Source organism: Drosophila kikkawai, chromosome 3L (assembly GCF_030179895.1).
Source record: "Drosophila kikkawai strain 14028-0561.14 chromosome 3L, DkikHiC1v2, whole genome shotgun sequence".
In the NCBI taxonomy this organism is placed as follows: Eukaryota; Metazoa; Arthropoda; class Insecta; order Diptera; family Drosophilidae; genus Drosophila; species Drosophila kikkawai.
The window spans coordinates 24,290,214-24,305,008 of record NC_091730.1 but is presented as its reverse complement, the minus strand read 5'-3'; the positions used below and the strand labels follow the sequence as shown (position 1 = coordinate 24,305,008).

The following is a 14,795-nucleotide window of genomic DNA, read 5'->3' as shown; positions in this document are numbered from 1 at the left end:
AGCTGTCTAATGGCATTATAAAATTTATATCTGCCAGCATTACGTTTCGACTTTACATAAATTAATGGCGATTTGCTCTGCGAATGTGTCGTGTCTCCACTTTGCAGTTAATCCTAGTAATCCGTATTAAAATCAAGTGGCGCGGGACCACCACAGGCATCGGTGGTGCAAATTATGCAGCCTGGGAAAATTTTATTAGAGTTTTAAAGGAAGCCAAAAACATCAAATACTTTAAGCTACTGTGTATTGCTTTAAAACCTTTTGGAAAACTAATGACCACAGTAGCATTTAGATTTTTTAGTTCATTTTTTCTTTAATAATAGAGATTTTACAGCATTTTATGGTTCGTTCCTATGAAGTAATCTGCTGTAAAACTATATCAGAACTTAGAAAACCAAGGAAAATATTGATGTGGCTGTGTATACTCGGCTTTTAACCTTTTTGAAGGCCTCGCGCACTGTTTTTACGTAGACTTGAAAGTTCCGTCCTTCGATACGAAAAGCTTCTAAAAATAAACAAATTCCCCAGTTATAAATAATAATGTGCTTATGTGAAGACATTTAATACGTACCAAACAATGCGTTGTTTAAGTAACGAAATTCCAATAATCAAATTTTTCCGGCACCTCCTGCATCCTGTTCATCTTCATAATGAGCTCTCTGGTGAACCGCTCAAAATGTTTATGTAATTCTTCCGGACTCACCATTTTCCGAAAGAGCTCGATCTAAATAGTTAAAAAAAGAAACAAAAAATTACATATTTGGCTGGAGATTGGCGAATCTTCTCTTCAAGTTCCTGGATTTCTATCTCGGTTTAACGAAAACTCCACTTTTGGGGCCACACCAGTTCTTTGAATACCCTCTAAATGTGCGCTTGTTTTGGCATTCATAGACGTCGAGTTTCCTGATCAGGAAAGTTCATTAGGTTCTGAAAACGGTTGTATACTTGTATACTTACTTTCCATCTCAGCCAACTTGGTTTCCATTTTCTCTAAAATAATATACACATATTTATTTAATATGTGGTACATATATATATTTAGGTATCTAAAAAATATACATGCTTTTTAATTCCTCAAGTTGCACTAGAAATTTAGTGTTTAAAAAAATGTTTAAATAAGAAATATATGGTCAAAAATGTTGTATACTTACATGCAAGCATCTCGCAGCCTTGGCAAGAAACAAGTTCGTCAATTATGGGTTTACGGTCCATAGCTGAGAATTTAATAAACACAATTTTTAAATATGTAAGTAAATAATTTAACAGCAAATAAGAACTGTTTTTAATTATAAAAAGTGAATATAAATCATCGAACTTAAAAAAACAAATATTATACCCGCTCTCAAGCAACTCTTATTTACGATCCTTGGTATAGAAAAATAATAACAACATTATGAAGGATATGGTACAGACCATTGAGTGGTTTTATTTAATACAAATCTATTTTTAATGATTTTAGAAAAACTCGTTCGGTTACATGCTGGTCTGTCATACGACTACGGGAGTCACAAACAACACACTTTATGGCAGAAGCAAACCGTTCAGATGAAACCGAACTACCAGGCGTGATCAGTCAACTTAATGCCACCTTCGCTAGCATGGGCATAGTTGACATTTGTGAGATCCAGAATTCCATAGGATTTGTTTCCCCAACTACAAAATGGCATACTAAAGAAAAGCTGCTTCCTTTCTTTCGGAACTCTTGACTACAGAGTCTCGAAGTTCTATAGTTCTGTTTTGCAGATCTAGAAAACTTTCCTGTATGCTCAAAACGACCATGTCCTCTTCTCCGCAATCCATTTCTCGTTCAGATAGAAGGCAGTGTTTATGTTTGTTTATTTTCAACCATCTGCTTAATAATTTCATCGGTGACATTTTTTGCGTGAAGAGGCATATCGAAGTACATTTTTTTTGAAACGAGGATGAAGCAAAGTAGCTTTCATCAGTATGTTATTCTGCAGCAAATCATTAACTCAATCGCTTTGCTGATACTTGTAGAAGGGTATCTTTTGTTAGGATGCCTTTAGCAGTAACCATATTAGAAATCTTTTACCGAACTCATTTTAAGCACATCCATCTTTTTTTACTTTCTGGCTTAAGATTGACCAAACATAAACTGTCGGAAATATCATCTCAAAAAAATATCATTATCGCCTATTTTTGCCCAAAAAATATCGTGATAATATTTTTTTAAGACAAAAAATATCGATATATTGATATTTCCCTATTGGACACACTCAAACACTGCCTCGACCAAACCGCATCAACAACCTGCCCTTTCTGCAACGACAACATTTCACTGTAACACCTGCTGGCCACCTGTAACTCTCTTAGGAACCACAGAGGCAAAATATTTAAGAATTCCAACCTAATAGAGTTCCTATCAAACCCCACACCATCAAACATATTAAATATCATATAGCTCTTTATAAATAAATATAAAAAATTAAACCCACTTTACTTAAATGAAAAAGCAAACACTTTTTTGAAAAGAAAATATTCCCTAGATGTTTGAACTGGGGATCATTCCTAAATAGAATGAATCAAAGTCAATTTTGGCTTTGGATAGCTAAAGTATACCATATATTGCCTTATGACTGGTATGATGGGTATACTTTAAGTTTGTTATATAAATAAGTATGTAAATTAATACATCAACCACAAATGAAACATCACCTGCACCTCACCTGTTCCCCTCCAGTGACCATGAGGTTCAATTTGAATAAAGTTATGCTTATGTATTTTAATATAAATACAATTTAAGATATGTGAAATACTATATTCGCTTTAGTCAGGTAAATATGTTGCATCCTTAAGTATTCGTTCCATGTCGCTTCGTCCAGTCAGAGGTCCTTGATTCAGTGCAGTTGCTTAACGCTCACATAGCTGCTGGCATGCCCATGGCCGCCGTGTCCATAGCCTCCGTAGTGTGCCACATCGATGGGGCCGTATCCGTAGTTGGCTCCGTAGACGTCGCCATGTCCGTAGCTCTTGTGGTAGATCTGGGGATGGTGGGCGTGTCCCAGCTTCTTCACCACAGCATTGAAGCCGTTGTGGTCGTCGGCAGTGTACTCCACCACCCGAGTGGTGCCATCGGATTCCTTGAGGGAGTAGCTGCCCTTGACCTTGTCGCCATCCCGGGTCTCCCACTGGCTCTTGTGGTCTCCGGTATGGGCATCCTTGACGCCGTAGTCAAAGTGGTACTTGGGATAGTGGTGGGGCTCGTGTTTATCGTAGCCATGGCCGTATCCTGCATACGCCTGGCTGGGATAACCGTGTCCGTAGATTCCACCGTAGGTACTGATCACATCGTGGTCGTATCCATATCCATGGCTCTTATGAACGGGCTCTTCGTGCTTGACCACCGAACTGTAGCTGGTGGCATGTCCTCCATGGGGGGCCGCCACACCGGCGCCCACTAACACGACGAATAACAGACCTCCGCAAAACGATTTCATTTTGGCCACTGCAATAGGTGTTCTCCGATCGAAACTCTGACTAAGTCTGCTGGTTCTAGGAGGGCTCACTTAGTCATTTTATAGCTGTCCAAAAGTCTGGGGCAATCAACCATCGGGCAGTCGTTCTCTTGGCCAAACCATTCACCATTCGTGCTAGCTGATTTGTTAATTACCCCAATAATTCATAATTATTATTATTGTATTCGGCCATTGAGCTCTATAGAAAATCGAATTCGTTTACAATTTAATTCTGCTGAAAGTAATTAATTATAACACAACTGAAACGGTGCATACAAGTTCATTATAGCGTCGATACGTCTGCACTGGTGGAGTTCAAGAGAAGGGCGAGTCTGGGTCTAAGAACTTGATTGCTCAAAAGGGCTAAGCACCCAATCAACAAGGAAGTGTATTACTTTACAAGTTGAACTGGAAGGCCGTTACAAAAACATGAATAATAATTATAAAATAATGAACTTTCCACACTAAGAACTTTAATTTAACACGTACAGTACATTTATTATTAATCAAAATGTTTTGTGGTTCTTGGATAATCGATACAAGTCTGGGATGGTATTAAATATACATAGTTCCTATTATATAATAATATTTCAATTCACTTCTTACTTCTTTACTTCAAGATTTCTTTAATATTATTCAATACTTTTTAACTTTTAGGAAAATTGTATCTCTGTTTGTAAATTTTTCTCAGTAGATTATTACTTTTATTCATATCATTATTATATCAAATAAAAGGACTTTCTCTGTTAAAATGAGTTGTATTATATATATATATAATATATTGACTCATAATACAATTAGAATAAAAACGGCAATGTTATAAAATAAATTAATTTAAAGAATTTCCTAATAGATAGTCCATCTTTTTTGTAGCCAAACCTCTCACCTTGTTAATTTGAAGTATTTAGAAAACTGAGCTTTCGGAAGCGTTTCTTGCCCCAAAACGGACCCCTGGGTCGAAGCACCGACCGATTGGACGTTCCGCCCAGCGCCACGCCGCGCCCTGTGTCAGCCGGCTCAAGGTCATTCGGAGTGAAGTCGGCGGAGCAGAGGAGGCGAATCGAAGAAACGCAGCGAGCCGAGGCGGCTATGGCTAAGTAATTTGAAAGCGGGCCACACTTGTTGATTGATTTCTAAGCGCCAAAGGCAACAACAAGTGTTGCGTTTTTACTTTGTTTTGTTTTGCCAGTTGGGCGCTGTTCACGCCCCGCTTATTCAAGTTGTTGTTTTTTCCGAGTTTGATTTTCGAGCCACATTTAATTTGCCAATCGCCCCGCCAAGATTATGAATACGAATGAGGAAAAATGAAAATTTGCGAAAAAATTCAAAGTATTTTTTCATGCCCGCTTTTTATATTTTTTTGGGGCTCTTACTTTTTTCTAGCCTATTTAGCCTCGAGAGTAAAGTGTAATTAATCGATCCGTAGAATGGGCTGAAGTATAAAAGCGTTAGACATTGTCTAGCGATTATCACAGTTCCCATTGCGATTTAGGCCAAGCAAGTCGATCGGAAAACAACGAAAATGGCTCACAAACTGACCATCCTTTGCTGCGCTCTCCTGGGTGTGGCCGCCGCCAGCTATATCCCGCATGGTGACTACGAACATGGACATGGACACGGGATCGGTTACAGCATTCAGACGCACCACGAGGCGCCCAAGAAGTGGCAGGACCATCACCAAGAGAACCACCAGTGGGTGGAGGCTCCGAAGGCCCACCAGTGGGCACCAAGTCACGACACCCAGCACTCCCAGCACCATTGGGCGCCAGTTGCTGCGCACGACAACCACCATCAGTGGAGCCACCACGAGGAGCCCAAACACCACCCCAAGTACGAGTTCGACTACGGCGTAAAGGACACCAAAACCGGCGACATCAAGCAGCAGTGGGAGACCAGGGACGGCGACAAGGTCAAGGGTGGCTACACCATGAAAGAGGCCGACGGTCGCACCAGGATCGTTGAGTACACCGCTGACGCCCACAACGGATTCCAGGCCACCGTCAAGCATGTCGGGCATGCTGATCACTTCGAGCACAAGCAGCACGGTCATGGGCATGGATTCGAGCACGGACATGGCCACGCCACCAGCTACGTGGATGTGAAGCAGGACACCAGCAGCAAGTGGCAGGATGCGAGCAGCAAGTGGTGGTAAAGGAGATCACTTAGCAGACTGTACAACGATGAGCCAATGTTTATGTTCCAATCGATTCGATACTTGTAAATAGAAACAAAAAGACGAGAATTAGTTGTAGGCAAATAAAGCGAAGCAAAGAGCAGAAAATGCATTGAAATATAAAATGTGAAGGAGTGTTTTTAATAGTGGAATTTGTGGATGCATTCATTCCGTGAATTCGGCAAAACATGGGAACAAGAGCAATTTTTGACTAATTTTAAATGGCGTGGAATCAATGAGATCATATTAGATTTGTTCTGATGAATTCATTTGAATAAGCACTGTTAATAATTCATTTAATTTTCTTTAAATTCTAGAATTTTTTGTATGTATATTTATTAAGCTTGTATTAATTAGTAATTAGTATTCATATAATTGAAATTTAAGCCTAGTACTCTGACGAGAAAAAACCGCTGTATAAATTTAGACAGCGGCCAAACTCCATATAAAAAAAACGGTGTCGAAAAAAAAGAAGAAGAACTTTTAGACACGTCGTTTTTTTCGGTACTCTGACGACGAAAATGAAGCCTGCGAAAATTGAATGGCGTTGCCAGATCAAGATAGTAAACAGCTGATATCGCGCTGTCTAAATAATTCCTTTGATTTATTTAGACACCCCTAATGGAGGGAAAGTTGAAGGAAAAAGGTGGCATTGATAGGGGCTGTCAAGGGGAAGCCTATAATATGGAATTTAACCCACAAAGGACATTTTAAAGCCATATTTATTAATATTTTTAATATTTTTTTTGAATATTTGTTTACAAACAGCTGTCCAGTGTGACCAAAGAAAATCCTTAAACGCCATAAAAAGTAAATTTTTTAATGGAATTTTAGGATTTTCCTTAATTTTTTTGGTCACACTAGCTCGGTAACGAATTTAGACAGCGGGTTTTTCTCGTCAGAGTACTAGGCTTTAATTTAGACAGCGGATTTTTCTCGTTAGAGTACTAGGCTTTAATATAGAAATGCTCTCGATCTCGCTCTTGGCCCCATCCAGCAGTTGAGCCTTGCGATCAATGCGGTCATAATTAAAATATTCATACATACATATATTAATATAAATGATAATACAAATAACATTTCTTAATTGTGCTTAAATAATAAAATCTTTAGTACTCTTCCAAAAGATTCTCTGGGACTCCTTCAGATGAGCCGCTTGCGACTACTTAGAAGAGTCGCATTCGGATGTACACATTCTCCCAACAGAAGATAGATTCGCAGGCGAAACGTCCCAGCAAACGGACGTAGTAAATACGCGAAGGCCCATGGGGTAGTAACTGTTGCGAGTTCATGGCGAGGAATCAGAATCAGAATCACATTTAAATATACTATTAGTGTCGAGAAAAAACTTAGAAGTTTAAGCCTAGGGGTGTCTAAATAAATAAAATGAATTATTTAGACAGCGCGATATCAGCTGTTTACTATCTTGATCTGGCAACGCCATTCAATTTTCGCAGGCTTCATTTTCGTCGTCAGAGTATCGAAAAAAACGAGGTGTCTAAAAGTTCTTCTTCTTTTTTTTCCGACACCGTTTTTTTTTATATGGAGTTTGGCCGCTGTCTAAATTTATACAGCGGTTTTTTCTCGTCAGAGTACTAGGCTTTAATATAGAAATGCTCTCGATCTCGCTCTTGGCCCCATCCAGCAGTTGAGCCTTGCGATCAATGCGGTCATAATTAAAATATTCATACATATATTAGTATAAATGATAATACAAATAAAATTTCTTAATTGTGCTTAAATAATAAAATCTTTAGTACTCTTCCAAAAGATTCTTCCGCGGCTCTTCCAAATAACTCCTCTGGGACTCCTTCAGATGAGCCGCTTGCGACTACTTAGAAGAGTCGCATTCGGATGTACACATTCTCCCAACAGAAGATAGATTCGCAGGCGAAACGTCCCAGCAAACGGACGTAGTAAATACGCGAAGGTCCATGGGGTAGTAACTGTTACGAGTTCATGGCGAGGAATCAGAATCACATTTGGTGTAGAGAAAAAACTTAGAAGTTTAGCTAGAGATGAGCTTAAAACGATTTCACGCGGTGACGCGCAGACACGCACAAATAGATACCTAGGATACAGAATGGGTATTACACTGGAAACAATAGAAAATTATGAAGATGAAATATATTTGAATTGAATGCGCGCGCGCACCATGATCGTGCGCAAAGGTCACACTGCCCCGAAAAGATCTGGTCACACCAAGTGGCAAATTCCTTCCAGGCGGCGGTCACCTTAGCATCGCCTGGGCCCTATATAAGACGGGCCCCGGCCTTGGGAGATCACACAGTTTGGGCACAGAGGCAGCAGCATCCACGTTGTGCTCGTGGGTGCTTGTTTGAACGTGAAGATTTGGGCGTGTCTTCGTTTGACCCTACATGGCATCCTGTATAGTTGCAAACCTAATTTTTTTTTACAGGATCATGGAGACAAATATGTTCCCTTCAATATAAAAGGTTAACCTGTTGCAAAATGTAGAAAGATTGGTCATCCTGGATAGTTTTCCAAACTACTAATGCAGCGGCACCTACTACTTTTCGGACATTTTAAATCTTCAGCTCATTAAAAATGGTCGTAATGACAAAAAAAAAACAACATCACTGTAATCCAGACATAAACATAATATAAAATTAAGGGTATAAAAACTTCGGCGTGCCGAAGTTAAGCTTCTTTTCGTGTTTCCATATTACCTTATGGAGCGGAAGACAGCAGGAAGCAGGAATAAGAAGAAGGCAGCAAAACTGAAATAAGAAATCGTACGTGAAGATGAAGAATCGCATGGCAGCTCGAAAGGGACACTTACACAAAATGCGAGGAGTAATTGATGACCACTGAAATGTAAAATCGTACATGAAGATGAAGGGAAAGAATCAAGCTGGAAAGGGACACTTACTTTGCATATGTATCCAAAAATTTTAAGTTTTGCGGGAAAACGCACATAAACAACAAAGTTCTTATTGATGAGTGTGACCAATCTTTGAGCAACGTAAGCTACCTGGGAAATATATTAAACTAATCAAGTACCTTAGTATTCTTAAAGGGTTTAATTAAAGTTTTACATCAATGATGCTTTGCGCTTGTAATTATTTAGTTAAATTTGGGTTAACAGTTAAAGGTTAACATTTGGTATGATATGATGTGATGCTTGTTTATTTATTTAATAGTTCACTGAGTATTTCTTGTTGACGTTCTTGATCCTTCTTAAGAAGGATACCTATTATGGTGTCGTATTTATTTAGAAGCTGCATACATATGTCATTTTTAATTTTGATTTGCTGTTTGATTTCGTCTAACCCTTTTTTCATTTCTTCTTTTAATTCTTTTAATTCTTTTATTTGCGATTGCATATTGCTTTCGTCTGGGTATTGTGTAGTGGTTGTATTGATTGTTTGGGGGATATAGAGTTTGGTTGTTAGCTTCAGTGGCATATGGTGTGGATGTCCATGTAGTCATTGGGAGTGCGAATGTGAGTGGGTGTGCTATGAGGTCTGGAGAGTTAAGCTGCGTATTAGTCTTTGTTGGCATTGCGTTTTCGTCAGGCATGTTGATTGGGTTGATGTTTTGCTGTACTGGTTTATCAGCTGCTTTGATGTTTCTAATACTTGTGATGATGGGTTTGTTAGTGTTATTGATAGGATATAGTATTGTTTGGGGTGTTATGGGTGCACATGTTACGCCAGAGTCGTCCTTAAAATCTGAGCTGGCAACATCCTCAAGCAGGAACTCGTTTTGCTGTGGTGCCACTTCCTCAGCATAGTTGAGTTTCCTAGTAGTAACTCTCGTGCCAAGCCTAGTAGTTTTACTTGGTTTCGGCTGTTTGGGAGTGTCATCCTCGTCATTGCCCTTGGATTTGGAGGCTTTAGGTTCAATTTGCCTGCTCTTTAAATTGTAGCTAGGTAAATTGTCATATGACTTTTTTGAGGCAGCTGTACCAGAGGTGCTTATTACTTTTGCGTTATGCTCAAGTATTGCCGCCTCGGTACGCCGCTTCTTTTTGGTGCTCACTGTTTTATCCAGCCGGGCCTTTTCCGGGTCCGTAGTATTGATGCCATTGTTGTCCTGTGACAGCAGTTTCTCTATCGTGGCTATTTGCAGTGCCTTTTGTTGTTCTTCAGATTAACTAGAGAAACATCGATCTTTCGTAATGGAAATAATTCATACTTCAAGCCACTGTTTAAGAAACAGTTGATATTTCTAATGTATGATTTTTTTACTTAAAACTCCCCTTACTTCGGGGTGCGTTGCGAAACTGTGATCCGGTTCGCCTTTGAGAAGTGCACCCGGAACTCCTCGGCGCCCGCCTGGAACAGGAACTTGCGGTTAACCCGCCGGTTCGTGGCCTCCTGTGGCTGCACGAGCTCGACTACGGAGCGAGGGATGCGTCCTCCCGGGACCCGGATGTGCCAATGTTGGGGCGGCAGGACCCAATCGTTGTCGGCCGTTGTGTACTCCTCGCGCTCCTCCTCCTTGGCTGCGGGGGCGGCAGTCGTTACCTCGGTCGGCCCTGGTGCAGAGCGGGCCTTCGGCTGGGCTCGCTCTCGACGGGCCTTGGCTCGGCAGTCCTTCTCCCATTGGAGCACCCAGGGGTCGGGCTTGAGTTGGCCCGAGTTATAGTCTACCTTCGGCTTCCTGCTCCGCATACACGCAAAGGGGTTGCCGAGGCTGAGTCGGGCTATCTCGGCCGCGTCGAAATCTTCGAGACTGCTGTGTCTGGTAGCGTCCAAATCGTCCTCCCGCTGGCGTAGATCGGCGGCTGCTGTTATTGTCGGGGCCGGTGGTGGCCGAAGCGCCGTCCTCTCCGCTACTGTCGGCGGCCAAGTCGTCGTTGCTGCTGTTATCGGGACCTGCGGTGGCCAGCTGGACGTCCTCGCTGCTGGGGCCTACGGCCAAGTTGACGTCCTTGCTGCCGCTTCCGTTCGGGCTGCCGCGTGCAGATATAGGGATCTCTACGGCCGACCCGAATGTCACTCGGCGACGGGCGACTGGCACCCGGCTGGGCACCGCCGCAGCTGCGCCGGCGTGGCTGGTCGCTCGGTACAGATCGGGCACCGGCTTCCTCCCTGACAGGATCTCCTCGCAGTTGTCCATGGCGTCGTTGAAGGAGACCCAATCGACCTCTTCGGGTAGGGCACACGCCAGGGGTTCGGTTTTCGGGGGGCCGACATCTTTCTCGGCCGGATAATCGATGACGACTCCCTCCGCGTCCGAGACGTCAAGGGTGACCGGGGCTTGCGTCACCACGCTCCTAAAATTACTTTTTGGAAGTTGTTTCCTTATTTCCTCCAATTTAGCAAGAGTCTCTTTTTGCTTATCAAGCTTTTCTAGTCTCTTTTTTTTTTTGTCAATTTTAGCTAGAGTCTCTTTCTGCTCATCATCATCCTGCTCCTGGGCCTCGGTCATGGGATTGGGACGATCATCTGGCTTGTTGTCAAGCTTTTTGTGTTTTTTGCTGCATGGAACTGGTGGTCCCTTGGGTAGCTTGGCGATTGTGCGATCAAAGAACTTCTGCAACTGGACAGCCTTGCGATAGATGGAAGTGCCAGGCGAGTGGAACTTGTAGCAGTTGCGGTATATCTTACGAAAGTCCACTAACTAGAGGTGGAGAAACATCGATGTTCACGGAATAAAATAAAAAAATAGCTGTTATTTTAGTGTATTTGAACTTTATTTTAATTTGTTATGTTTAAAAATTAAAAGTCAAATTTTATTAATTACTTATTAAATAAAAAAGAAAACGAAAAACAAATTAAAATAAAACTGATTAGGGGACGTTTTCGTTTCGAGTCATTTTCATAAAAGGAAAACGATGTTCCAGCAAACTTTTCTAATATGTTTGGTTTCTGTGCATTTCCCCCAACTTTAAGCCGATCAGCATGAACGTGCTTTAAGTGGTCCATTAGATTTGTTGTGTTTCCACACGTCTTTATTGGCTTACCACAGTAATTGCTATAGGAACATCACGCCTCCTCTTCTTTTGATCCTCATCAGGCTTTGGCTTTGCATTAATGCCTATTCAATGCAAAAGCAAAAATGCATGCGAATGTGCATGTGCTTATGGGCAATGGCACATTTCGTTTCTCCAATTCTTTTTGTGCCTCTTTCCCAATTTTTCGCATCTCAGTCCTTTGTAGTGACCTTTTAAATTTTTTGTTCTGTTTTTTCGCCGAGCTCTTAGGGCCACCAGCACCGGACAATTTAAACAGTATTGGCGAGACATTGCCACTCCGAAGCAGCTTTTTTGATCCTCCTGCGGCAGCTCCACCCGAAGCGGGCGCACCGGACACAGAATTTATGCTTTCGGGGCTGTACGAGCTCGACTACGGAGCTTGGGATGCGTCCTCCCGGGACCCGGATGTGCCAATGTTGGGGCGGCAGGACCCAATCGTTGTCGGCCGTTGGGTACTCCTCGCGCTCCTCCTCCTTGTCTGCGGGGGCGGCAGTCGGTACCTCGGTCGGCCCTGGTGCAGAGCGGGCCTTGGCTCGGCAGTCCTTCTCCCATTCGAGCACCCAGGGGTCGGGCTAGAGCTGGCCAGAGTTATAGTCTACCTTCGGCTTCCGGGTCCGCACACACGCAAAGGGGTTGCCGAGGCTGAGTCGGGCTACCTCGGCCGCGTCGAAATCTTCGAGGCTGCTGGGTCTGGTAGCGTCCAAATCGTCCTCCCGCTGGCGTAGATCGGCGGCTGCTGTTATTGTCGGGGCCGGTGGTGGCGCAGTTGTCAATGGCGGCGTTGAAGGCGACCCAATCGACCTCCTCGGGTAGGGCACACGCCTGGGGTTCGGTTTTCGGGGGGCCGACATCTTTCTCTTTCTATAAAGAAATGTACGGTTTTTCATTTGATTAGCGATTTCTTTAAAATGTTGTTGATAGGCAGTGGGGGTTGTGTTTGTTTTGTTGGTTGAATTTAAGGAGGTATTAGTGATTGTTTGGCTGCCAAGCCAGTGTGGAGTTTTTTCTTTCTTGGTAGTTATGGGGGTCAGTGTTATATTGAGTTGGTTGGTTTAATAGTGTTATAGAGGGAGGAGGGGATTTTTGGAATCTTCTTGGTCTTAGTTAGATTTTTATACATTTTTTCGATAGGTGAGTGTTTAGAATTTAAAATTATTTTGAAGTTTTTTTGGGTGGCGTGTAGCGCTCTTAATTCCAAGGGTCAAATGTTTGCTTCAAGTAGTAAATTGTTTATTGGTGTTGTACGAAAAGCGGAGAAGGTATGTCGGATAGCTGTGTGGTATAAAGTTTTAATTTTGTTTAGGGAGGACTTTGGGGCATTGCCTTATAAATGTATTCCATAATCGATTTTGGACATCAATATTGCTTTTACCACATAAAGGATAGTGGTAACGTTGCATTCAAACTTGTTACTGGATAGGCATTTTATTATGTTAAGTCTTTTTGATAGTTGTAAAGTTCTTTTCCTGCATACATGCAAATGTTTACATTTGGTGTCTGAGAGTTTGGATCCTGAGTAGTCACACCACATAAGGATTTCCCTAAATAGAGGATTTAAGTTGAGATTATTTATTTTTTTGTTAAGCTTGTATATTATAGTGTAGTCGTCTGCATAGGCAGTGAAATGACAATTCTTTTGTTTGGCTATTATTTGGATTAATTTTTTGTAGGCTATAACAAACAGGATAACCGACAAGGGTGAGCCTTGGGGTATGCCGTTGTCTAAGGGTTGTGAGGTCGAGTATACCTTATTGGCAAGAACTGATATTTTCCTATTGGTTAGAAAGTTAAATATATATTTGGCTATTTTTGGTCCTATTTTCCAGTCTTTGAGTTCGTCCATGATGCTGTGGATGCCTACCTTGTCAAAGGCTGATAGAGGCATGATTTTTTGTTGACAGGGAGGAGGTTATCTGATAATCTAGTATGGCTAGAGAATCAGAGACCGATTTTCCCTTTCTGAATCCGAATTGACGGCTGTCTAATAGCTTGCCATTTGAAGCTAGCCACCACAGCCGTTTAGATATGATTTTATCCATGACTTTTGCTATGCATGGGTTGAGGGAGATAGGGCGATAAGAGTCAATGGAGGTTTTGTCCATACTTGGTTAAGGTATAGGTATGACAGTGCTCACTTTAAACTGCTGGGGGATATGTGAGTTAAGGATGTTATTAAAAAGGTTGAGAAGTCTTTTCATTAGGTTTGGAGGTAGGTTTTTTATTATTGGATAGCTAATACGATCTCGTCCCGGAGTCGTGCCTTTAAGTTGATTAATGGAAGCTAGCATTTCGATCATGGTGATATCTTTTTCAATACTAAGGGCAATAGTAGATGGGATGTGTGAGAAGTCGTGGGTTGAATTTGATTTTTGTTGAATGAAGGTAGGGGAAAAATTGTTGTCGAGTGCTGAGTTTTTTTTATATGGAGTTTGGCCGCTGTCTAAATTTATACAGCGGATTTTTCTCGTCAGAGTACTAGGCTTCATATAAAAAAACGGTGTCGAAAAAGGAAGAAGAAGTACTTTTAAGCCTAGTACTCTGACGAGAAAAAACCGCTGTATAAATTTAGACAGCGGCCAAACTCCATATAAAAAAAACGGTGTCGAAAAAAAAAGAAGAAGAACTTTTAGACACGTCGTTTTTTTCGGTACTCTGACGACGAAAATGAAGCCTGCGAAAATTGAATGGCGTTGCCAGATCAAGATAGTAAACAGCTGATATCGCGCTGTCTAAATAATTCATTTGATTTATTTAGACACCCCTAATGGAGGGAAAGTTGAAGGAAAAAGGTGGCATTGATAGGGGCTGTCAAGGGAAAGCCCATAATATGGAATTTAACCCACAAAGGACATTTTAATGCCATATTTATTAATATTTTTAATATTTTTTTTGAATATTTGTTTACAAACAGCGGTTCAGTGTCCAGCTGTCCAGCCATAAAAAGTACATTTTCATGGAATTTCAGGATTTTCCTTAATTTTTTTGGTCACATTAGCTCGGTAGCGAAATAAACAGCGATTCCGCTATCTAATTTAGACAGCGGGTTTTTCTCGTCAGAGTACTAGGCTTTAGCCTCGTCGTTTTTTCCGGTACTGTGACGACGAAAATGAAGCCTGCGAAAATTGAATGGCGTTGCCAGATCAAGATAGTAAACAGCTGATATCGCGCTGTCTAAATAATTCATTTTATTTATTTAGAC

At 41.6% G+C, this 14,795-nt stretch overlaps 2 protein-coding genes and 1 long non-coding RNA gene across 4 annotated transcripts; 1 reads left to right on the top strand and 2 right to left on the bottom strand.

The window, feature by feature from the left end:
* Positions 1 to 320: 320 nt before the first annotated feature.
* Positions 321 to 1,004, bottom strand: LOC138928501 (uncharacterized). Of its 2 annotated transcripts, none has more exons than XR_011444921.1 (3): positions 958 to 1,004; positions 572 to 903; positions 321 to 505 (listed from the first exon to the last, which is right to left on the bottom strand). It is a non-coding gene; the product is annotated as an uncharacterized lncRNA (long non-coding RNA). The 2 variants fall into 2 exon arrangements; XR_011444922.1 differs by lacking the exon at positions 958 to 1,004 and having other exon boundaries at positions 572 to 724; positions 859 to 936.
* Positions 1,005 to 2,800: 1,796 nt separating this feature from the next.
* On the bottom strand, positions 2,801 to 3,495 carry Cpr76Bb (Cuticular protein 76Bb). Its single transcript, XM_017178962.2, has one exon. It carries the CDS (start codon positions 3,456 to 3,458, stop codon positions 2,859 to 2,861), a length of 600 nt encoding a protein of 199 aa, XP_017034451.1. The 5' UTR covers positions 3,459 to 3,495; the 3' UTR covers positions 2,801 to 2,858.
* Positions 3,496 to 4,911: 1,416 nt separating this feature from the next.
* On the top strand, positions 4,912 to 5,745 carry Cpr76Ba (Cuticular protein 76Ba). The gene has a single exon (XM_017178963.3). The coding sequence runs from the start codon at positions 4,999 to 5,001 to the stop codon at positions 5,626 to 5,628; it is 630 nt and encodes a 209-aa protein (XP_017034452.1). The 5' UTR covers positions 4,912 to 4,998; the 3' UTR covers positions 5,629 to 5,745.
* The last annotated feature ends 9,050 nt before the right edge of the window (positions 5,746 to 14,795 follow it).

What these genes read in the sequence shown, in the direction of transcription:
- Cpr76Bb (XM_017178962.2), bottom strand. Translation starts at nt 3,458, where the DNA reads ATGAAATCGTTTTGCGGAGGTCTGTTATTCGTCGTGTTAGTGGGCGCC.
- Cpr76Ba (XM_017178963.3), top strand. Translation starts at nt 4,999, where the DNA reads ATGGCTCACAAACTGACCATCCTTTGCTGCGCTCTCCTGGGTGTGGCC.